Source organism: Pollicipes pollicipes, unplaced genomic scaffold (assembly GCF_011947565.3).
Source record: "Pollicipes pollicipes isolate AB1234 unplaced genomic scaffold, Ppol_2.1 Scaffold_3087;HRSCAF=3621_pilon_pilon_pilon, whole genome shotgun sequence".
Taxonomy (NCBI): Eukaryota; Metazoa; Arthropoda; class Thecostraca; order Pollicipedomorpha; family Pollicipedidae; genus Pollicipes; species Pollicipes pollicipes.
The window spans coordinates 14,126,709-14,151,190 of NW_023596225.1; the positions used below are offsets into that span (position 1 = coordinate 14,126,709).

Below are 24,482 nucleotides of genomic sequence, written 5' to 3' on the forward strand. Positions count from 1 at the left end.
TTCTCCGTGGGGAAGAACTTTTGGTTTTATATTGGAATAAGAAATTGTTTTTTAATTTGCTTCGTGTTTGAGCCGGGTTTTGCAGGAAAATAATTTCTACAAAATCATAGAGCCTAGAAATGCAGTAGCAAAATCGATAAACTACTGAGCAGCTCTGTCCTTGAAGCTTGCCACTCTGTTCGCGCCATTTCTGTAGCATTCTGAGTTTCTGACGTTCATTTTGAAGAGTCGCGCGCAGGCGGCGTGGAGCGGTGACGGTGGGGTTGCTTGAGAATATAAAGACTAGTTGTGGATTCAGTTCAGCGTCATACGCTGTGGATAGTATTGTAGCAGGCTGAACGTTGGTGAGTATATGTAGCATATGCGTACGATGTTAGGCGTAAATGAATGTTGAAAACCATGCTCTCCCCCCTGAATTTGACCAAATTTCTTCTCGAAGTTGGTGGGGGTAGGCTAAAGTCCCATCAAGCTGAGAAGGAAACCACATCCCTGTACCCAAACTTGATATATCTGAGTCAGTAGAAGCCTAGATGGGTATGACGTGGCCTCATCATTTGTCCCTCAGGTGAGAAAGATGGCACCTTGGCTGGTAGCAAGCTACACTAATTGGTATGTGCCAGATGCCCACATATATGTTGTAGCGGCTTGCAAGATTGTTCAATCACAAAGTTGTAATGATATGTCCTGGGTTATTTCCAAACAGGTGCACAATATTTTAAGCATTGTTTTCCAATGACTAATTGATACACCTTACAAATTGAACTCAAGATGAATAATTATATACTTAGGAGTAAAGTACCTACTTGGAAACTAGGAAATGTAAGAAGCATAAGCAGTCAATCTTCAATAGCTTTTGGCAATCACTGAGATGAGCTAGTGCAAGGTATTTACTGTCAACTACTGTTAATGAATGTCCCGCAGTACCAGTAGTGTACATGGTGCAAATCTGCCACACTATTTTGTTTTCTCTACAAGCTGTGTTTTTATATTTTTGTTTTCCCCAACTGCTGAAACCAAATTCCAGATGCTGTTACTTTATGATAGCTGCAGGTTAGGGTGGGGGCTTGCAGTATGTGATTTTGCTGTGCATTTTCTAACAACATTGTTACCTGCATGGTGCCCATCCACCATGGCTAGTGAGCTTGATGCTGGCCTTATTGCCTGACAGCAATGTGCATAGTGTGGCCCATCAATTTAACAACAAAACATGATTGTCAAAGCCATTAATTGGTCCCCAGAATAGGCACTTTCATGCTGAAATGGACCCTCCAGTCAGGTATGGACTATCTGTAGGCCAAAATCAGTAATGTACAGGCTCAGAAGTGCCCCATTTTGGTCTGAATGGACTCTAAATAGGCAAGAATGGCCCCAGCAGGTCAGAATTAACTTTCTGGCTGACATAACCCCGGTATGGCTCAGAATCAGCAGTATCATTCCGGACCCAGAATGCCTCCATATGCCCTGCAGTTTGGGGGAGTGTTAACTTCCATCTCCCAGCTTTTAAGAAGAGGGGCGAGGTGTTTCCACTTCCCCTGGTTCCCACATCCTTGAATGTTTGTGAGCTTTGTTGCATGGCAGTGTTTAGTAAGGGCTATAAGAATGGTTTCTCTCAATAAATCTGAAAAATGTGTTTTTGTACATAATTTTGATATGGGTTGGCACATTTAAAAGCTTTTCTGCTCAAAAATATTTTAGTGCACTGTTGGTTCAAAATTCCTTGCGTGATATGCAACAAACCATGCTTTCAACCTACCTATTTTTACACTTTGTTTTACCTTTATATGCCTTTTGTTGCAAGGCACTGATGTGCACTTGGTATGCGAATTATGAATTATGACTTTTGAATATTCAGAGCTTAACAGGAGCAAAGAAGCTGCATCCGCACTGACTCATGCCTTAAAATTAACATGTGCAGCAGCTGCAGCAACATATGCAGATGTGTAGCAGTGCCAACATAGCATTGAAAAATGATTAATTTCTCCATTCTTGGTAGATGTGCATGGGTGCCTGTACCCCCCTTACCATCATGAAGAAGATTCAGCAGCAGTTCTGTGCCAAGATTTTACAAAAATAATTTGCCTATTTCTGCATTGTGCCATTGTCTGTCACCAGTTGCACCTTTTTCCCCTCTGCTCTATTCCTACATCATGGCTTTAGCACTATTGCAGCTTTCATTGGTCTGATGATAACTGAAAAAGTTTTGCAGATGATGCTTGGCAAAGCCATGCTTTTGAGACATGTGCCAAGTTCAGCCCCATTGGTGGATTCTAGATCCCATGGCATTCTTCATTGAAATGCCTGAAAGCATACAACTAATTTTTGCAACCCAGGCTCGTGTCTGGATGTGTGCACAATTGTGTGTGCCGACTACTGGTAATGCAAGCCTGCATATAATTTCCAAAATGTCTCAACAAGTAGGCTTGGCTGCTGGAAGTGTTTGTCCAACAATTTTGTTTTTTTATAAATTCGATTCAAACCCTTTGAATGGATAGATATGTGGGATCAGCATGCACACTAAGCAGTGCTTGTTGTGTGAGCCCTGACCCCCACTGTCCGATTGCACAATTCCAGGCAATGGCAGAATTTAGTGGCAAAAGCTTAACGTGCTGCAATGCTCGGCACCGTCCGTCCTGCCCTCCGACGTCAACTGACCTTTAGCGCGACCGCTGCCATCGGCCGCAGGCCATACCTGCCAAGGGCAAATAACGAGCGCCCTGAAGCTAGTCGAACCCATCCTGCCACGGTTGGGTGGATGGGAAGGCAGGCGCTCTAACCAACCGAGTCGCCGGAACGGCCAATGAGGCATGTTCGTGCCAACTCAAGTTCCATTTGTTTCAGATTCAGCTGAGGGGGCCGCAATGGGCAGGGAGAGCGAGAAGGCGCGGCAGCGCAAGATGGCGCGGCGCGCCGAGAAGGAGCGGCTGGCTGCCTCCGGGAGCTTAGTCAAGCTGGCCAACAGTGTGCCCGACCTGATGGCCGAGCTGGCCGCGTTCCGCCGATATGACCGGCGCGGCGTGAGCGTCGCCCTTGAGCACCGCAACGTGGGTGACCTGAGCGACGCCGAGCTGGACGCCATGCTGACCATCTGCCGCGACAACATGCGCGCCCTCTACAACTCGTGCGAGTGGGGCTGGAACGACAAGGAGAAGCGCGGTGAGATGACGGAAAGCATGGCCAAGTACTTGGTGGCGCGCGACGGCGACTCCAAGATCGTGGCCTTCTGTCACTTCCGCTTCGACCTCGACTATGACGACGAGGTGGTCTACTGCTATGAGATCCAGCTGACGAAGCCGTACCAGCGGAGCGGACTCGGCAAGTTTATGATGTCGATCCTGGAATTGATGGCGTTCAAGAAGCAGATGCTGTATGTGCGGCTTACGGTCCTGAAGCACAACGACGTGGCCAACAACTTCTTCAAGTCCTGTGGCTACGTGCGCGACAAAACCTGTCTTGATGACACCATATATCAGACTTACTGCTACGAAATTCTCAGCAAGAAAAATCCTCGGAGGGAAGATGTCAATGTTGGAAACGTCCCGCAGATCAGTGTCAGTAAAAGCCAGCAGCAGAGCTGTACCTGAGCTGTCAGTGCAGCGTTGCTGAGCTCCTCGAGAGGGCGTTTTGATGTGCATGTTGGAGCGTGCGTTGAACCTGCCCTTTGCCAACAGCTGTCGTCCTCAGACATGACATCTTCCCACTTGTTTACAATTTCGGATTTGGCCGTCAGGGCACACTTGAAGGGTGCTGTTGTATGGTGGGTAAGGTGCCACGGGTGTGTTGTTGGGACGATGTTTTTGTCGTGTATGCTCGTGACACGTGGCCATGCGTCAGTTATCGACTGTAGAGGCTGTTCCATCTGCACGAAGGCATTTTAGAAATTGACGAGTTGGGAATGTAAAATTTTGATAATACATCGCTCTTTTTTGTCGTCCTGTTTATGGTTGCGTGGTGACCGAACGCCTGAAGAAAACTTAGCTGGTCAAAACAATTAGGGATGAAGCACAATTCAGGGTTGAGGGTATTACAGATGCCTTTTGCCACGTGTCTGCCGGCAGTGGCGCATGCTATGGACGTTGGATAAAAAGGGTTTAACGTCAGCAATCCTGTGCCCCGCTGTTCGTCTCGTGCTTATGGTCCAATAAGGGTGCGTTGTCTCCGCCGCTAGCTCCTTAAGAGTAACCATCTGTTTCGGAGCCAGAGGATGTCGCTTTTGCAAGGCAGCACGCGGAAGATGAGTTAAAACTCGGCTTCCCTCTGAGGTGTGTGGTGACCGGCTTGGTCGGCCTTGCGGAACATGAGTTAAAACTCGGCTATCCTCTGGGGAGGTGTGGGGTGACCAGCTTGGTCGGCCTCGCACGTGGAACCGATTCTCCCTCCACTTGTCAAATGTGCTGCGGCCGGGCTCACGGACATGGACGACCCGCTTTTAGAGGGGGGAGGGGGGCTGCTAACTGCGTATATATACATATACACATATATATATATATATATATATATATATATATATATATATATATATATACTATATATACATATACTTACATGTGTGCATGCCATGCCTTCAACACTGTGAGTGGTGCTTTACTTGGCGCATGACGAACGAGTCTAATGAACATTGACGCATCGCCTAGGATCGCAGGCTGCTGCAGGTCCGGGGTTGCTCACGCGGAAATATTTGCCATAGCTCACGACGTGTGCCCTTGGCGCAGGCGCGTAGCCAGGGCATTGGTAGGGGGCACATGGTTGACAAAGGGCTCCCTGAAGTGAAAGGTCCCACCAGAAATCGCTGGATGCGGCCAATTTATTGATGCGAGCATGTTTTTTTCGTATTTTCATTTGCATCTTCTATGACTGGAATGGAAGCCAGAAGCTATCGGGAAATCAATTCTGCCTGCATTGTATAGTCAACACACTGAGGAAATCATGCGTAAAGCGATTGCATGAAATGTATCACCAGCCCTCTTCATTATACAATGGTCCAATTAACTCCTGAACTGAGATAACTCGGAAGCTTTTTCAGAATTTTTATCTGGGTTCCACAGAGGCCTTCAGGAGCCCGCGAATGTAGACCGAAATGGGCAGCAGTTTGTTTTGATTACGCTAAAGGATGTTTGCCTGGAAAAGTTCAACATTTAGTCAGAATTGATAAGTGGCACAAATGATGCAACGTAGTTTTGAGCATGCGCGCTCGTGGATCCTAGCAAAAACAAACTCGAAGCCAGGCGTTGCAGTTTCCTCATGCCGTGCAGCGTCGGCCCCGTGGCTGTGGCCCCGTGGCTACTCAGCTGTGGCCAACGGGTGGACGAAAATGATGGCTTATTTGAAAAAGACATCTTTGAACGCTTTGGGACATCAAGTGACACATCTACACAGAAGGTAGTATATTTCACCTGCGCGATTTTTGGTTTGATGATAAGAACTATTTGGCCTTTACAGCACCGCGCATTGGTGTTGGAATGATGGAATCGGGTGGTGGAACTGGAAGAATAAGGGTAGAATCTCTATTTTTCGTGTTGCTGTTACTTTAAGCCTATCTAGAGGAGAACTTAAAAACTATAAAGATGTGTGTGCATTATCATTGAATGATACGAATTTTGAATTTTATTTTTTGAAATAAGGTATTCGGAAGGGATATTTCACGACGGTTGTTATCGAGCGCACGACGCCCGCCGTCTGGTGCTACCCACAGTGGTAAGCACCGTTCTGCTTCACGGAAACTACAATCCAGACAATCGCTATCCTTGGTTCCGAGATTGCGAGCACGCAGGCTCAAACCTTGTGATAAAATTCGTTTTACCCCAGCTAATAGAAATTACCTGTCCGGCATGACTAATCTTGGAGATGGACCCCCAGGGCTCAGACCGACACGGAGCCGCCTGTTGGATGTATGTGGCCTCTTGCTGAAAGGGAGGTCCGCAGTGTCCCAGAGATCCCCAATCAATGCATCCCTTATAGGGTTACATCATATCACATTGGTCCCATTCTGACGAGGAACGAGTTGGAATGGGACCAATGGGAAAGGAACGACCCGCGCAGTTGGCCCCGGAGCAACGCGACGCAGCAATATCCCTGATCGCCGCAGGTGGTCTGATAGTTGGCACATAGACTCCAGTTCAGCTTAACAGGCTCATGCTGGAATTGGGTTGGAGGGTTCGCCGTTCGGTACCGGGGGCCCTGACTGGCACAGGGCCCTTTCATTGCCTCAACGTGGACACTTATCATAAGTTGAAATGTTTTCTTTCATTGGCAGAGGGGCACGACCAACGCAAGAAGTCGTCTGTCATTCGGGATCCTGTCCCCGTTCCTGTTGAGCAAATGGTATTCTTGAGTAAAACTGGGCCATTGACCGAAACGGAAACCCCACGTGGTTGCAGTGGCCTCAATCAATAGATATCGCGAGCCCGGCCTTGTCTCTTCTTGGGACAATGGGCCCCAATAGCTCAGACTGGCACGTGGCGGACTGTTCGGTGTTGGTGATTTCTGGGCCAAAATGTAGGAATGCCCTGTTTCAGCGCCAGTTTTCAGGGGTTTCAGGGTTAATGATCTCTGACCAAAATACGGGAGTGACCTGTTTTAGGGGTCCGCGATCTGTGCAAGAGACTCTAACTTGATCACGAGATCACGGCCCCACGGGTGGGGGTACTAAATGTGACCTACAGCGAGCCCTTCGGGCCCTTCAGCTTTCCAATGAGGCCCTTCATTCTTCTTCCCGGGAGGCCCCGTGTCCCTTTTCGGACCTCCTCAAATAAAGCCTGTACCGAGTCTGGGCCACTAGCCGACACATGACCCCCTGTTAGGCGCTGTGGACCCTTGATCGACTTAGAGGCCCCGAACGTTTTTCAGGGACCCATACCAATGCAAGTCGTGGCTCTCAGCCTTGCTCCTGCTTGGGAAATGGGCTCCCAGGGCTCAGACTGACAAGGAGCCCTCTGTTCGGTGCTCGTGAACTCTAGCCGACCGAGGCACCCGCATGGCCTCAGGGGGTCTTCAAACGGTGAAAGAGAACCTCTGAATGATATTTTAGGTGACGACTCTAATGATCCTAATTCCTAATGACAAACATGGGTCATTACAAAATGTATTTCGGCATTGTACACCAGGCGTGCCAGATGAATATTCTAAGAGACGTCCTTGTAGCTTTGCGTCAGCTTTTTCTTGATGTGCATGAAAGCTCGGAAGTCTCACCCAGTTTGCACGACAAAATACTACTGCACACACTGGTGAAAGCTGGATGTGCCTCGCCAGATGTACTCGGACCTCCAAGTCGGTTGTACTAGTGCCAAAATGTATGGTGATATATATATTAGCACTCATAAAATTTATCAAACTTCCAAAATATGGGCTTTGAATGAACAGTTAATATTAAATGGATTGCTTAAGCTTCTCTGCAAAGTGGTGAGTACTTTCGTACACAGATACAACGCAAGATTTGCTGTTTCAGACGATCGAGAAAAACGCTGGACGAAATGATGCTAGCTGGACATGAGCAGCTCCGTTTGATAGTGAAAACAAGACCTGCCAGATAGCCCGCCCCAAAATCACCACCATTGCGAACGAAAGCTGGGGCATCTGCAGTCGCGCTTGCAGATACCCGTTGCAGGGGGTATGGTCGCAGTTATCGGTCTGCGGACCCAAAACCTATTGTTATATGGCGTCCGCAACAGGACCTGCGTTATGTGTGCGGGGGCCGGTAGTCGGGCGGCACCGGCCCACCGGAGCTGGGCGGTAACACCGACCCGACAGCAATGGAGTCAGACATCAGCAGCGGGGCTTTAACCATACTAAAAAGTTGCACACACTGTGGCACGCAGAGTTTATGAGAGATAGCTGTGCGTCTGTGTTCAAACACATTCTGTCTCATGTTTCGTACGGGCGCTGTGCACGCAAAGTTGTGCAAATCACGTCACGAGATGCTTTACTTTAGCGCCGTATGATATCACAGACCAGATGAAAGCATCACCAGGTCATCGATATGTGGTGGCAGCGTATGAAAATAAGGTGTCCACAACGAGGTCTGTGTTGAGCTCCTGTCGTGAGTGCCACTGGCGTTGTTATTTTGTGGTTACGTACTGGAGCCATGTTCAGATAGATAAGACAGTAATAATAGCCTTATTCCTTGGAGAAAAAACAGGAGAATGGTGACATAGGTGGGTTAATGTTTCTGCAGCATGCCTTTATCGAAATATCAACCCACCTATATCTCCATTCTCTTGGTTTTTATCCGAGGAATAAGACTATTACTGCTGTCTTATCTATGTGAATAATGTTCCTCGCTAATTCACTGAACAACTCACTTAATTTGGAGCCATGTTCAATGTGGACTTTTAGCCACTAAATAGATGAAATGAATGTCGTTAAATTCAAGTGCAACTAACGCTTACACCAATCTCGTGTTTGTTCTCCCCCCCCCCCCCCCCCCTGCAGTTCAGTGCCCGCCCCGCAGCCCCGGTTAGAACGTTTGCTTCTCAACTTACCCGTCCCAGGGTCGGTGGGTTTATGTCACTGTGGCTGTGGCTGAGATGAAATGCTGCTTACCGTTAACTTTGATCCTAAATCCATCCAATCAAAATGTCTCACCTGTATATATATATATATATATATATATATATATATATATATATATATATATATATCTATATATATATGTATGGAGAGAGAGAGAGAGAGAGAGAAAAAGAGAGAAGAGAAGAGAGAGAGAGAGAGAGAGAGAGAGATATATATATATATGTATATATATATATATATATATATATATATATTTACATAACCTAGTAAAGGAACTGTACCTCTGAATTCAAATGGCTGTATGCCATTATGACGATATAATCGTAATTTACAGGGAATTACGGGCTCCATGTAACGGCTAATTGTATTGCATCCACATCATGTATATCTCCTTTGGAACGGTATGCAGATGTGTTATTCATTCAGCATCTGAAATGGTCATTTCATTAAATGGCCTCACTTTCTGTCTGATAATAGTTATCTAAAAGGAAAGTTGGCATGATATCGATGCGCATCTCTCCGTTTTTGACCATAAAAGGAGGCTTATACTGCTACATAAGCAGCAACTTCGAAAGTTATTATGCAATGTTCTGTTCATCGCTTTTATCCGCGGTCAAATAACCTGGCAGCCGATGATGGGCATCATGTCCACTCCGCCTCTGTTGTTCTTGACGTTATGTGCTATGTCTCGGTTTTGACCCGACCTGCAAGGCGCTTGTGCGCCCCGCCCTGAGGGGAGCTATGTATTATGTCTCGATTTGACTCGGCCTACGAGGCGCTGGCGTGCCTTGCCCGGGGGAGTTATGTCTCGGTTTTGACTCGACCTACGAGGCGCTGGTGCGCCCGGCCCTGGGGGGTGTTCAGGATAACAAATTGGCTCGCGACAATAGCGCCCCACGCTCTTGTTCGCATCCGGTGTTAAATCACGGAGGGGGAGATGCTCCGCTATGCGCGAACGCTAATGACGTGTGTTGAATGCTCCGGGAACCACAAAATCGCTGTCACGAATTCCAAAATTACAAGCATCCTGTTTAGTTGCCATTTCATTTTTGGCAAGCATCGCATTCAAACTTAGTTTCTGTTTCACGTTTGTTGGATTAATTTTTTAGTTTGGGTTTCAGCGACATATTATACGATGTAAATAATCATGCTACAATTGCAACACTGTAGAGAGCGTGAGAGAAATTCGAATCCAGCAAAATTCTGCATCAGTCCATACCAAACTAAATCTTGCATGTTGTGGGCTTCCTAGGTGAATGGCAATTAAAATTGTTAGCTTTTTGAGACGGTTTTCAGGTATTTATGTAGTATTCAGCGATATGCAACAGGTAATTTAATTAAATGGACATGCGTTTATCCGGGCTTAGCCATATCCATATCCGGACCAAATTTCACCCTAGACCCGGCGCCTGCGTCCAGACTTATTCCATTTTAATATCTGGCAGGGGCTTTACGTTAGCAACGCCGCTTAGTTGGTTTAAACTTCGATGCGGCTCAAGGGACACCACGGTATTGATTACATGAAAGGAACGGCAGATCAACCATCATTCTGTATGTCGTAAGGGGTCATTGGTCTTACGTCACTGTGCTGATACTCATGAGTAGCTTTTGCGTTTGCGAGAACGAACAGCAAATATGGCGGTCGGGGCACTGTATCCGGACGAGCTGGGCTGCCCCCTCCCCCCTCCCCCTCTCCCTTCCTCCTCCTCTTGCTCACCAGTAAGCCTAGTCTTTCGCCATCCACTCTCATGAATTGTGCAGGGCTCCGCTCATGGCAATACAAGTGTCAGATGCGTCACGTTACGTTGCTGATGGTAACGCATCTTGTTTTTGTCTGTGCTATAGTGGACGGAGATATCATGGCTGGAGCTTTGCATTTACTTAGACAAGCTCCCTCCCCGCAGAATATTATTTTTTGTATGTCAGCGTTATTTTAAAACACTTCTGACTTTTGCCAAGCCTGGCAACGGATTCTATGACCTTCGCTTACTGCAATATAGTCGAAGCGGGGTGCCCCGGTGGTCACCCACCATGGAGACATAAAACACCGCGGGTGTTGATTTACATTTTTTAGGTGGACCACTGCCCTTCCCCTCCCTGCAATGTCCAATTTGCCCCCCTACCCCTCAACGGTTAATTTGGCTCCCGAACATTCAGCAGCCCAAGCACGGGCACCACATTAAAGATGGTAGGTCAACTTGCATCAATTGTAGAGAATGTTTCTAAAAATTGCTTCGTTGGTAAAAGGAAAAGCGAAAATGCAAACTGCGGTGTCACGTTCAGTTGAAGGGAGCTGACCGAGCCAGTCACACTTTTAAAACTTCACTTCGTGCCCTGCGTAATGGAGTATGTCATGTTTTTCCTGCATCCTGCGCGCTTTTAATTGCACGGTTGATACGCCTTGTTGACTCCGCCCCAGCTTTTTACCATTGGACACCTTTGCGTGAGCTGGTTGTGATAGCCACAAATGTTGTGGACGCTCTTCGCTTGTGGATACATGAATAATTAGATCACAAAAACTACCTAAGCACATGGTGGTAAATCATGCATGTGTTTAACTGTCAGTATGCAAGAGACATGTGTAACTGCACCCCTTTAGCTTGCAAAACAATTACGTTTATAAGAAGGTGGTGCGAATTGCCAGGCAATGCGATTGCTGTAGCTTTGTACATGAGCTTTAGTTCCGCGCATAAGCAATGCAGTAAGTGTGGGTTATGTATGCCTTACGAATAGCCATAAAACCACAGCCTAAGTGGAAGATATCCGACAGGCTTTTCGTGTCTGTCCCCTTACGGCGGCTTTCAAGACTCTGCCCCCCCCCCGCAATCATATTGAGAAATAGACACCCATTAGCCTTAATATTGTATTCATTAATCCTTTATGCAACGACGAGGGCATGGTTGCACCTTTACTCCTGTACTGTGCTTCGCCGGAACCTTGAAAACAATGCACAGAATGATAAGATCCCCAGTCACGTATAACAAGGCTCAGCTCAGCCTGGGAATAACAAAACATTCTCAGATGACCAGCAATAGCTTTTGTAATCGCTCCTTTGTTGCGAGCTTAACGAACAGTGATATTTGAGCGTAGTTAACCATACCGTCACATATCCAAGCAGATCATGCCACTTTAATTCTTGCTGCAGGTATCCTTCCCCGGTCCTCTCTGTCGGACAATCGCCTAGCCTGATATTGTCTGCAACCGACGTCTCCAATGATCAATAAGACCTGTAAGCACAAACATTACCCTCCGGCGATCAGTGGAACAGGATAACCTTTTGCGTCACAAATGCAACAGGTGTCATTTCTTTCAACCGATCTTGCTATTTTGTGCTAGATAACGACCAATTATTCATGGCCGGGCACCTTCTAGAACGCTGACTGCGTATGCCTGTGGCTGCAGCCACTGCCATGCCCCGCACCGCCCTCTTAGGCTGCTTCAGTAGTAGGTCTCCTTTTCGCACCAGCCGCCTGGTATTGTTCGCAGGGGTGTAGCGCCGACACTCGTCGTAGGTCCAGATCAGGAGCGAGAACGGCACCGCCGTGATCCACCAGTTCCAGCGCAGTGGGTACATCTTGAAGAGCGTGTCCGTACCCGGACAGTAGCTGAGTGCGCAAGCGATCAGCGTCTCGAACACCAGCCCGAAGTTGAACATTCCGTTCTTCATTTTGTGCGTGAAAATGGAGTTGCGTCTGGTCTTGCAAATGATGGCATCCGCCCATTGCACGATCACGATGGAGACGAAGAATGCCGTCTGAGTAGTGTGCTCCAGCTTCTTCCTGTCCACGTAGGTCCACTCCTGGCCGTACGAGTCTTTCAGATCGTCCAGAGTGCGCGCCTCCCACATTACCCGCAGCCCGAACAGGTCGTACGGCAGGAAGCCGTGTTCAGCCAGGATGACGACCCACGTGAAGAAGCCGGCCGCAGCCTGGATCATCCCGATCTGGCCGTACGCCATGGAGATGAGTCGCTCGTTCACCAGACGGTCTAGGTGCTTGTCGCGAGGCATGCGCTTCATGATGTCCGACTCGGCTGATTCGTAAGCGAACGAGATGGCCGGCACCATGTCAGTGCCGAGGTCAATGCAGAGGATGGTGACGGTGCCTAGGGGAAGCGGCACTCCGCCGACCATGTAAAACAGAAACGGCGAAATCTCGGGTATGTTCGAAGTCAGCGTGTAGGCGATCGATTTCTTGAGGTTGTCGAAGATCAGGCGACCTTCCTCCACGCCGGTGACGATGGAGGCGAAGTTATCGTCCAGCAGAATCATGTCGGCGGCCTGCTTAGAGACGTCCGAGCCGGCTATACCCATGGCGACGCCGATGTCACCCCTTTTCAGCGCTGGCGAGTCGTTAACGCCATCGCCAGTCACGGCCACAACAGCGCCGGCGCGCTGGCAGCCCTCGACTATGATCAGCTTCTGCTGCGGGTGACGTGCGGGCGAACACAATCTCCTGGTGGTCGTGCAGCACTGAGTCGATGTCGGCGTCATTCATGTCCTTCAGCTGGCCGCCGTGGATGACGGCGGCCTTGGCCAGGCGCGGGTCAATGTCCTCGGCCTTGCAGCGCATGCGCACCACCAGCTCTTCGATGGTGTAGCTCTGCGGCGAGATGATGCCGACCGAGCGTGCGATGGCCTTGGCTGTGATTGGGTGGTCGCCGGTCACCATGAACACCTTGATGCCGGCCGATCGGCACTTGGCGACGGCGTCCGGCACGGCGGCTCGGGGCGGGTCTATCATGGACACCAGGCCGACGAACCGCAGTCCGTCCAGAGGGAAGTTCTCCTCCTCGCCGTCAAACTCGTAGCCGCGGGGGAACATCTCGGCCGGCAGGGCCAGGTCACAGAAGCCCAGGACGCGCTCTCCCATGCCGCCTAACTCCATATAGGCTTTGTTGAATCTGCCTTTCCACTTGTTGTTGAGACTGACGTCTCTGCCATGGAAGTGGATTTTTGTACAGCGGTCGAGGACCCGCTCCGGAGCGCCTTTCATCACCAAGAGGTAATTACACTCCTTGCCATCTTCGTCAGTGACCTCGCCGTTGACGTCATGAATGCTCACTTGGTACTTGTTGACGGAATTAAAGGGGATCTCACACACCTTCGGATACTTCTCGCGATAATCCATGACATTACCACACGCACTTTCCGTGAACTTAAGAATGGCTGACTCAGAGGCATCGCCGTTAATTTTTCTGTGCATGATCGACACGTTTTCCTGGTCCTGCGCAAACTCGGCACGATTACAAAGCATGCACACACGGGACAGTGCAGGCCAGCCGGCTGCTGTATTGTCAACCTTCGCCCCCGACTGATCTTCCGTGGTGTCTGTTTTTTTAATGCGTCCATCCATCCAAATGTGTGCGACGGTCATTCGGTTCTGAGTAAGTGTTCCTGTTTTATCCGAACATATAGTAGATGTAGATCCTAGTGTCTCAACCGCCTCAAGGTTTTTAACCAAACAGTTCTTTTGAGCCATTCGTTTTGCTGTGAGTGTCAGGCAAACAGTGACAGTGACCAGAAGGCCTTCGGGCACGTTCGCCACGATTATGCCGATCAGAAAAATGACGGCGTCCACAAACTGATATTTAAGCACAAGTGCAACAATGAAGAAAGTCACCCCGAGAAACACGGCTACGGCTGTGATGATGTGAATAAAGTGTTCGATTTCGATAGCGATTGGAGTCTTGCCCGAATCAAGCCCAGATGTTAGTCCGGCGATGCGCCCCATGACCGTGTTGTCTCCGATGTTTATCACAATCCCGCGGCATGTGCCCTCCACAGCGTTTGTTGAGAAGAAGGCTAGGTTCTTGGTCTCCAACGGATTTTCGCTGGTCGACTCAGGCGATCGAGACTGGGCTTCCGACTCGCCTGTGAGGGATGAGTTGTCGACCTTCATGCCATGTGCTTCCAAGATCCTTATGTCCGCTGGAACGCGGTCTCCAAACTTGACATCAACGACATCCCCCACAACCAGTGTTCTGCCTTGACATTTTGGGGCTTTCCGTTGCGAACTACATTTGCTGTATGTGGTACGAGGTTTTTGAATGATTCCATTATTTTTGAGCTCTTTCTCTCTTGGTAGTAAGAAAATATACCGGTGACTACCACAACGCCGGTCAAAACAACGCCTACATAAAAATTGTCAGGAGGCACATGATCTTTGGTTGCGCTTTCAGCCCCGTATACGCTAAAGCAGAGCACCGCTCCCACCCAAAGAAGCATTGAAAAACCATAGAACATGTTCTCGCAGAACTTGACCCATTCTGGTGTTTTTTTCGGTGGCGTAAGTGCATTTAGCCCGTCACGAGCGAGATTGTTAGCTGCTTGTTGATCTGTCAAGCCTTGATGTGGATCTGTATGCAATCTTGAGCATAATTCCTCGATAGGTATGGTGTGTTCGTCAAGTTCAAGCTCGCGTTTTAGTTCGTCCAGGTCTCGTTGGCTGGACTTGGGTTTGTTTACGATGGCTGTCGATGCCTGAACGCTGAGTTTCCGGCTGTTCTTTCTCGAAGCCTGAAAAAGACGTTAGACCGTTAAGGACGCTGCGGACTCTTGGCGGACACAGCGTTTAGCCGACCTGGCTACAATAAATGAATATCCATGTTACATATCTTGAAAACAGTTTTTGAGTGATGAATGTACTCCATGCTCGCAAGCAGGTTTCATTAAAGCAATTATAACCGCATGACCATTGCAATCTACAAACAGCCATCGGCGGAGAATGCAGGGCAAAATGTGACAATTGCCGGATCGGGCACCTTTAAGAGGTGAAATGTCTTGAATATGACAATATTATTGACGCTTGTTGTGACCGCCTCCATCCTTTTCATGCCGGCTTGTCCAAATTTGTTTACAACAAAGAAACTGGAGTCCAGTAGACGTGCACCGCAACTGGATACAAAATCGTACTTGTGAGCAAATCTACGCGACCCAATGGTAGGTGGCAACGTTTCAAATTAATCATGTTTATCGCGCTGCCTTTCGTATTTGCGTGTTGTATACGCATTGCTTTATTTAAAAGCCAACACGCATTTGCAATTTAATAAGCAAAAGCGCCATTGTCGGACAAAGGCCGAACATATGCACCTGAGTGCCTTTCCAGCATGCATTCATGACAGATCTGTAGTTAGAAAAATTTCATCTCAGAGAAAAACTTACCATCTTGGAGACTCCCAATGCTTCGAACCTTAAATACTCCTCATCAGGTATCAATGAACGTATCCATTTGACTGCACTCGCTTCGAACGACCGATGATTACGGCTAGTATATGGTTGGCAATTATATTCACTAGATTACGTTCACTTCAGATGACAAATGATGCATGGCTGTACATAGCTGGCAATCCGTTTCCTACCTGTAATAGGTAACTTACTTGGCTAACAAGCAGATATAAACCTCGCGCAATGCCTACGTGAATATCAGTAATGGGGTCCTCAAATATGTGGAGACGGAGAAAAATATTTAGCGACAGTAGATTATCCCATCATAACACATCACATACTTCAATTGAACAGACGCAAATTTACTCTTTCATTGAAATAATATCGAAACGGCTGGAATCGAACGACCAGAAAATTGAACTTGAACGGTAGATAGAGAAAGAATGGCTGGCATGACGTTTTTAAAATGCTGCAAAGGGCTGCCAACTGGGCAAAAAGCCGACAAGAAACGTAATGCGTGGCGTCCAGAATGTGGCCAAAACATATTTGCGAGTACTTCACGCTACCGTGATGGCATAGCAGATCGGAGAAAGTATTGAAAAAATCAATATTTTGTAAAATATTGTTTCATGTATCCTGAGAGTGTCCAGGTCAGAATCTTCCCACGATTACTAAGCTTAGAATCTTCCCTCAGGCCATGTTGTTGAACTTTACCGTGGAAAAGAACGAGGCAAAAGATAATCACAAGCATTTACTGGCTCGAGCGCCTTATGTTTAACTGCTGATATTCCGGATATAAATATTCGATTACGGACATTTAATTTTCTTTCCATTACTTCTATTTTCGTATCTCTGGATTCAAATTCAGGTGGCACCTCAGGAAACATCAACAAAGCGATCGGTCGTCTTTTGGTCCTGGGCTTTCATCCCAGTTGGATTGAAATTTTGTATTGCATAAATAGCGCAAACTAATCTCGGTCAGTGGTAGGAACTTAAACACCACGAATTAGCACGCCATCACAAGTCGTCATTTTATCTAGGACCTATCAGTTGATAATTGATAGACTATTTGTGGTATCGGCATAGCCAATCCATGTTCGCCTGGGATGTGTGCTTTTTTTCAGAATGGAGCGGTAAAAGTGGTGAGAATGAGTTAGAGCATGCGCGCACGCCATCTTTTATCGCAAGGATACGGACATCCGGCATTGCAGTCTCCGTCTTTTGGACGGCTTTCGTTGCTGTTAACGCTATGGTGGCGACCTGACGCGGATTGAAACCCCGCCCCCCCCCCCCGCGCACCGGAAAGTGGTACCTTCGGCCACTTTATATTTTTTGGGTGCGTAAACATAGTATCATTGGCCGTTATTCTCCTTGTACAATCTCCATATTGTTTCTTCGATCGGATGAGCAGTTATACCAACACGAATAGTAAAACACTCCCAATATTGAAATGCTTGTTGTGGCGTATCTGCTAATCTGTTCGGAATATCGATATGGAAATTGTACAGACGATGTCTGTGATGCAGTTTTCCCGAAAAACGTGCTAATTAACTTCAAGAAGCATTCGAAAGTTGGGGGAGAGTGGGGTAAGATGCCCGGCGGGTAAGACGTCCCATCCCCGTATTGACTGATTTGGAAACTAAAGCACGAATATGAAGCTCCTCATCTGAGGCAGAGGACATCTTTGCTTACTTTTTAAAAATTTGGTTATATAATGCAACCATGAGCCGGGCATTCAGCCTTGTGGAAAGAAGAATGGACCAATAAAGTGGCAATACTTGGCAAAATAGCGTGTTTGCATATTGTTTGACTTTGGGTCGCAGATTATCACATATTTTGCTCGTTTCCGATGTTGTTTGTCAGCGCATCATGATTGTGTAATCTCCGCTCGTTACGCTTGACCTAATTTCGGTATGGGTGGGAAAGATACCCCTATAAACGATGGGTAAAGACGCCCCACGGGTCGTTTTTCCCCAACGATTATTTGACACTTGAACATTAACTCTATACCTTTTTCAATTTCAAATTCACCGAAAATGGTTCTTAGTAAACATTATTTTTCGAAAACGTAATCTCTATACTTTGCAGCCTATCTCTGGCATTTTCAACGATTGTGTTACGCTCCGAAATGAAGGAACGAAGTGTGCGAATACATTTCCAGGTGCACTTCCATTGAATATGTTCGTAATAATCCATGTGGTTCTTGTAATTCTTATGTGTAACAACACACAAATTGTTTGGGATTAGTTGCCTAAAATTTGGCCATGCTTCACGCCACCATTATCTTCCTTCAGAAAAAGTTAGGGGAAGGAAACTTAGAGACTTAGCTCCCACCCCTATTCCTACCAACGCACTAATTGACTTCCGATCATGCAACTATACTGCACACTCAGCTATCCAGTCAATGCATTGTCACAGCAGCCTTCCCACAGGTTATCATCCTATTTGTTCATACCATGTCCTGACCTTTTTCCCATCTGTCATGTTCTGACCAGCACCATCTATGGCCCGATCGAGAGCCGGGCCATCGGACCGAGGGGGGGTATGGCCAAGACAGTCTCGTGAAAGCTCTTCAAACCATCCATAGTGGATCTTCGCTACATAGGTCTCCAAGACGCACAAAATACCGAGAGAAACCTGCATCGTCACGGACACAAAACGTCTAGGCACCAGTGTGTCTCGGATGGTGTCAGACATTCCTAAAGAAATGGTGATGAAGCAATTGGTCTACGAGATTTTTAAACAAGGAGAAGCTTCTTTTTTGGCCTCACATCTTTGAACGTACGGCGTATAGCACACGAGTTTACTGAAAAGATGAAAAGATCATCGAAGTTCGATCCGAGAAGAAGCGAGAATGGCTGAGGAAAATTGGTTGCAGGGATTGTTGCGTCGTCACCCAGAGCTGACAATTAGATGTCTCGAGACAACTACCATCACCAGAGCCGTGGGGCCCTAGGTCCAGAAATTCTAGGGGGTACACAAGTCACTCCTGAACGGCGGCGAATACCAATGTCAATTTAGAATAGGGATGAGAGCGGTGTGACTACTGTAAACAAGTCGGACAAGATAACAGCTTCAAATGGTGTGAAAGACTGGTGGCAAACGACCAGCGGAAAACGCGCCGAAACGGTTTGTAACTCTGCTGACATGTACTTATCTCCCGTCTTTATCTCGGCAGGATGGAGATGAATGTATAAAAGTATCATTGCCAAGCTCAAATGACTGGTTGCGCCGCAAGGCTCAGTGGGAGCCAGCACGAAGTCCGGCTGAGCCAATCAGGTTTCCGGACGTTTCGCTACTTCATGACGGTGGTGAAGCCAGTCAGTAGAGGGCAAGCACGTCATCATTCCTCTGATGACCGTCATTGCCATAAGTCGCTACATGTTGTCGAATTGGCTTGGAAAAACGGCGTGACAATAATCCCACTTGAACTGCACTCCACTCACCGCGTGCAAACGCTGGATGTAACGGTATTCAAGTCATTAAAGAAGGCCTTGCAGCAATGCGGGGGATAGCTGTATGCGTGCCAATCCCGGAAGGCGCGTGACTGGAGTACGACGTGGCCCAGATCTTCTACACCGCCTACTCAACATCCTGCCACGAGCGATCGGGCCATTAACGACTTCAGAGCCTCCGGGGACATGGCCCTGTGACGCAGTGGTCTTTTAATTATGATGACTTAGCGTCATCGCGGCCGACCGAAAAGGAGGGAGAGGATGATGCTCCCGGGTCCAAACACCAATATCCAGACCTGGGACCAATCTGCTTAGGAGCTGGAGCTGTCGGTGACGTAGCCTGTGCGCGACGTGAATTGCCGGGGATGATGGTGACGAAGCCACAGAAGACAACGCCCGTGGCGGGCAGTTCAACGGAACTCTCGAGCGTCACAGCAATCGTCCTCACCGATGACGCGGGGAGGTTGACCACGAATCTGCGGATGTCAGTGAGCAGCCCGGCAACTGGCGGCCATCCCGGAAAAAACTCCGAGCCACTCTAAAGCTGAGGAGGACAAAAAGATGTCGCATTTGGTAGCAAAACTCTTTTTCACCTCATCTCTAATAAAGAAAGTTTTCTGGAAGTAATGGCGGCGAAGAAAGAAACAAGAGCCAGCCAAACACAGACGGCAAGACCAAAGAGGAAGGTCCTCGGAAGTAAAAGCGGACGCTTAAGTATTCCAGCCAGATAAAGCCGACTCTATATGGTGTATGTCTGTGGCCTGCGATGCATGCTATCGTGCGAAGAGTGGGTACATGTTATTAGTGCTGAGGCTGGCCCCTGTGTGAGGGCTGGGCCTGTGTACCTGAGGCTGGGCCAGTGCACCTGAGGCTGGGCTGTGAGGCTGGGCCTGTGTACCTGAGGCTGGGCCTGTGTACCTAGGCTGGCCGTGGGCTGGGCCTGTGTGAGGCTGGGCCTGTGTGAGGATGGGCTGGGACCTGTGCCCCTGAGGGCTGGGCCTGTGCACCTGAGGCTGGGCCTGTGTACCTGAGGCTGGGCCTTGTGAGGCTGGGCCTGTGTGCTGAGGCTGGGCCTGTGTACCTGAGGCTGGGCCTGTGTACCTGAGGCTAGGCCTGTGAGGCTGGGCCTGCGTGCCTGAGGCTGGGCCTGTGTACCTGAGGCTGGGCCTGTGAGGCTGGGCCTGTGCACCTGAGGCTGGGCCTGTGCACCTGAGGCTGGGCCTGTGTACCTGAGGCTGGGCCTGTGAGGCTGGGCCTGTGTACCTGAGGCTGGGCCTGTGAGGCTGGGCCTGTGTGCCTGAGGCTGGGCCTGTGTACCTGAGGCTGGGCCTGTGTACCTGAGTCTGGGCCTGCGAGGCTGGGCCTGCGTGAGGCTGGGCCTGTGTACCTTACACAGATGAAGAGGAACATGCCGCCGCTTACGTGCGTGCTTTGTGTCGTGGATAGCTGTAGCGAGACAAATGACGGGCAAAGCAGGTAAGGGCTGTGTGCTCAGACCTAAGCTGGGAATGTCTCCACCCCTCCCCCCCGCCGTCAGAAGACGATTCAAGTCGGTTTTTCGAATGCTGAAAGTTAATGGAAACGACTCTGAGTTGAAATAAAAGTCATGAAAATAGCTGTTGCATATTTTCCATTGTCTACGCAATCTGGGCGGTGTTTGCCAATAAGAACGAAAACTTTGACACTTCAGCTGCGTTAAGCAGCATGTAATCACTTTAAGGTGCGTCGAAAGCAAGCGTGCCAATCTTTTAAAGGCAGTGGGAAAAGACGCCCAGAGCAGGGTCATCTTATCCACACCCGAGATTGGATATCTGGATATGCGAGACTGGATATCTCCACGATTTATTTCGACAAGGTAAGTAGCTTCGTCATGTTGGCATTTTTGCGTTCGCTTTTGCACGGTGTATAAACAAAAATCCCTTTGCCATCCCCCCTCCCCATATAAAACCAAAGCATTTCTCAGCTAACTCGCCTTGTATGTAGGGCAGAAACCTGCAGCCACACTTGAGGTCATCTCATAGTCTTTAGGCACCATCTTGAATATGAATACAAATATGTAATTTACACTTTTGGTACGACGTTTAACACGCGCCCGGGTGGTTGATTAAATACCCTTCGTTCGAGTTGGGGTCAGTTGACCGCCTGAGATCACAAAAACTAACTATGCACACAAAACTAATGGAGTTGGTTGACCTGTATGTGAACTCACTTTTGTTAAAACTTGGGGTTGCTAGGTCAAGACCTTTAGGTCAAATAGGGTCAAACAAGGTCAAACTCCAGATCTGTGCTAAATGTGGCCCCAGACCTCATCGCGCAACCGCCTTGAACGTACATGCATGCTCTAAACAAAAGGTCACTGGTCTTCATTTTAGGTCAGCGTCCTTGTTTGACCTTTAAAGAGTGTTGGTGACCAAAGACCTCCAAGACTGTTTTGGTTCTTGAATTCGAATAAGCACCAAGGCTTACGCTAGGCGGTTGTTCCTAAAATTAAAATGTTGAACAGGGTGATTTAAGGTCAGCGACCTACTCTGTCCTCAAACACGTCCATGGAAGGTGTCTGCTGAGGTCCCTATTATAGAAAATAAATGGAAATGAACATCAGAAACTACCCCATAAAGCGATCTCTCCATTAAAAACGCAGACAGTTTTCGAACTCATTCTGACCTTCCTACCAGATCCAAGGTTGGCTGAATATGTTGCAATCCTAATTACATCTGTTCATTGCCTACGAAACTATTTAAGATATGTACGGCTTCGTCTAACACCCCGTTGTCGCATCAGATCAAGGAGTTCCCTAGAAATTTTCAGTTTGCCACTGACTGCCTTGACCTGCAACAGGCTAGCGACCTTACAAGGTACATCTAATTTCGTGTACGAAAATATTTACTATTCAATTGCCTACAGCTATGCAAAGTGTGAAAAACCTTCGGGGAGTGGGTCAAATTAATTCCCTACCGAGCACGTGTTGAAGGGGATGTTTCACATTTAAAGATATTGAAGCAAGCATCAGGTAAAATGAAACAATCTCACATGTAGCTATTGGTATATATATATATATTATATATATATATATATTTATATATAATATATTTATATATATAATATCGAATATATATATATATAATTTTTTCTTTTCTTTTTTTTTTGCTTTATTTATATATCTTTCTATATATATATATCTCATCTATATATTATCTATATATATAATAATTTATATATATTCATATATATATAATATTTGCTTATATATATATATATATATAAGCAAAAAAGACCGCTCTAGACAACACAACTTCTCTGTTTAATAAATACGCCCCTCGATTTGTCATTGTTTGGTTGTGTCATAGTTCCCTGCACAGCATTAATTGACGGCCGTTATGTTGGGAATCGTGCTCACCAGCGTCAAATTTGAACGACTGAACCATCGTGTTTTTCTTGACTTTGATCATCGCATGACATATGAAATGGTGGGATTTTAATGGCATCACTACGACATCATGAATGCTAAGGTGACCCTCAAATGCTTTTCCCGAAATAGCAGGTAGCTCAGAACTAGAGGAATTTAGGTCTTAAGGAGGGCGCGGCCCTGAACTTCAACAAATGGTCTTCAAGATGACTTTTATTTCAAAGCTCCATAGAAATGTGGAACGCCTCCTGTAAGATATTTTTAAGTTGGATTACATAAATGGCCACACAATAGATTACAGGCACACCTTACAACAACTTCTGATATGTTTCAATGACACCTCAGCTGATAGGCTCCTTGTGGTTTTTAGATTTTACGCGTTGAAAGCACTGTGCACAGATAATGTTGTCTTTTGAAAATTATTCACAAACAAAATGGCAGCATGACATGCCAATCAAAGCTGTTGCCATAAACATGCCCAATTCTCGGATTTACCTGGCACCTTGCCAGAATTTGCGGCTACGTAAAACAAAAAACACGACAAGGCGTTTGCATTAGGACTTTCCGCATTCAAAATGTTCACTCCATGACAGCACACCCGGTTAGTTCACATGACAGTCATCCTACGACCTGTTCTCACCGGTCAGATTCTGGCTGTTACCTGTGTTCTGGTCCCGAGTGCCGACACCACGCTCCCCACTTTTCCTCTGGTTGCACGCCTCACTGCTTTGCAATGGTTCTTTTTTAATGTGTTTAATGCGTAACAAGGCGCCAGTCATCGTCTTGTACACTTGGCCCAAGGAGCTGACGCCTTTTGCGCAATACAAGCCAGTCAGTAAGTCATCCTCCTCCCTGTACAGTTACCATGGCCTCCTTTGGCTTGGTAAAGGCGAACAAGGCCGACTTGGTCCCCGTGTCCTTGACCCGCCACCTGTCAATATGTGCTGTGTCATTGCGATGGATGGTGGCCATGTGCAAGGGGCATATCAGCTTCCCACGGCCTGGCAAGGGGCATCCCAGCTTTGCACGGCCTGACAAGGGGCATACCAGCTTCGCACGGTCGGGCATGTCCGTGGAGGACTTCAGTATGTCGACAAGTTTCGTAAGGTTCAGGTGTGGTTGGAGAGCATGATGGAGTATCCTTTGAATGATTTAAGTTGCAGGACAATCACTGCAGTGACATTGCAGAATCAGGTACCTGACCTTAGATTCGTAACGCATCTCAACAAAAGATTCGTCCGAGGGAAGGGAGGAGGACCCAATGTGTCACCAAAGCACGGGGCCGAATGCCCTGCTGTTTTGCATGGTGAAAGGTGCCTTTGAGCCTTTAAAAGAGCTCCTACCGACCAGTAAAGAACAGCTGTCAGTTCATTAGGAGCACCACTACAGGCATGTAGGGGCCCCTTGCCATTGCAGTAGGCGTCTCTACAAGCCGGCAGAATGCACCTCCACTGCCCAGCAGGAGCCATGTTAGAGGCCGGTAAACCCCCACGGCAGAATAGCGGCGGAATTAAAGGCTGGGAGGGGGCCTTTAATGCGTCCGTATGGCGTGGGCCCTCCCAAGCAGACAGTGGGTTACCAGCAGGGTAGGAGTTACCTCTGAACGTTCTTTAAGGAGCCACCGCCTGCCTGCAAAACATCCGTCTTGACCTACAAAGGGCACCCGTCAGGTCGGCAACAGCATCTTAACGAAAAGAAAAGCCCTTGTAAAAGGGCATCGTTGGCCAACAGAAACTGGCTGTCGACTTGCAAAGAAGGCCCCGCTGGAGCGAGCCGGCAAGGGGGGGGGGGGGGGCGGGCAAGGGGGACTCTGCATAGCCTGGCTTGCGAGTGGTACACTCCCAGGGAGATCAAGGGTCTGCCACAGATCTGCCGCTCCGTCCACTCGGCCCAGATCGTGCGGGTCTAACTGACACTGATATGAAGAGCGATGCTCCTTGCCACTCTCTAG

The 24,482-nt window shown here is 47.9% G+C and overlaps 1 protein-coding gene and 1 pseudogene across 1 annotated transcript; one reads left to right on the plus strand and one right to left on the minus strand.

The window, feature by feature from the left end:
* The first annotated feature begins 207 nt into the window (after positions 1-207).
* Positions 208-3,927, plus strand: LOC119114892 (N-alpha-acetyltransferase 40). Its single transcript, XM_037238946.1, has 2 exons — positions 208-344; positions 2,839-3,927. Exon 2 carries the CDS (start codon positions 2,859-2,861, stop codon positions 3,579-3,581), a length of 723 nt encoding a protein of 240 aa, XP_037094841.1. The 5' UTR covers positions 208-344; positions 2,839-2,858; the 3' UTR covers positions 3,582-3,927.
* Positions 3,928-11,479: 7,552 nt separating this feature from the next.
* On the minus strand, positions 11,480-15,856 carry LOC119114890 (sodium/potassium-transporting ATPase subunit alpha-B-like; annotated as a pseudogene).
* Positions 15,857-24,482: the final 8,626 nt, after the last annotated feature.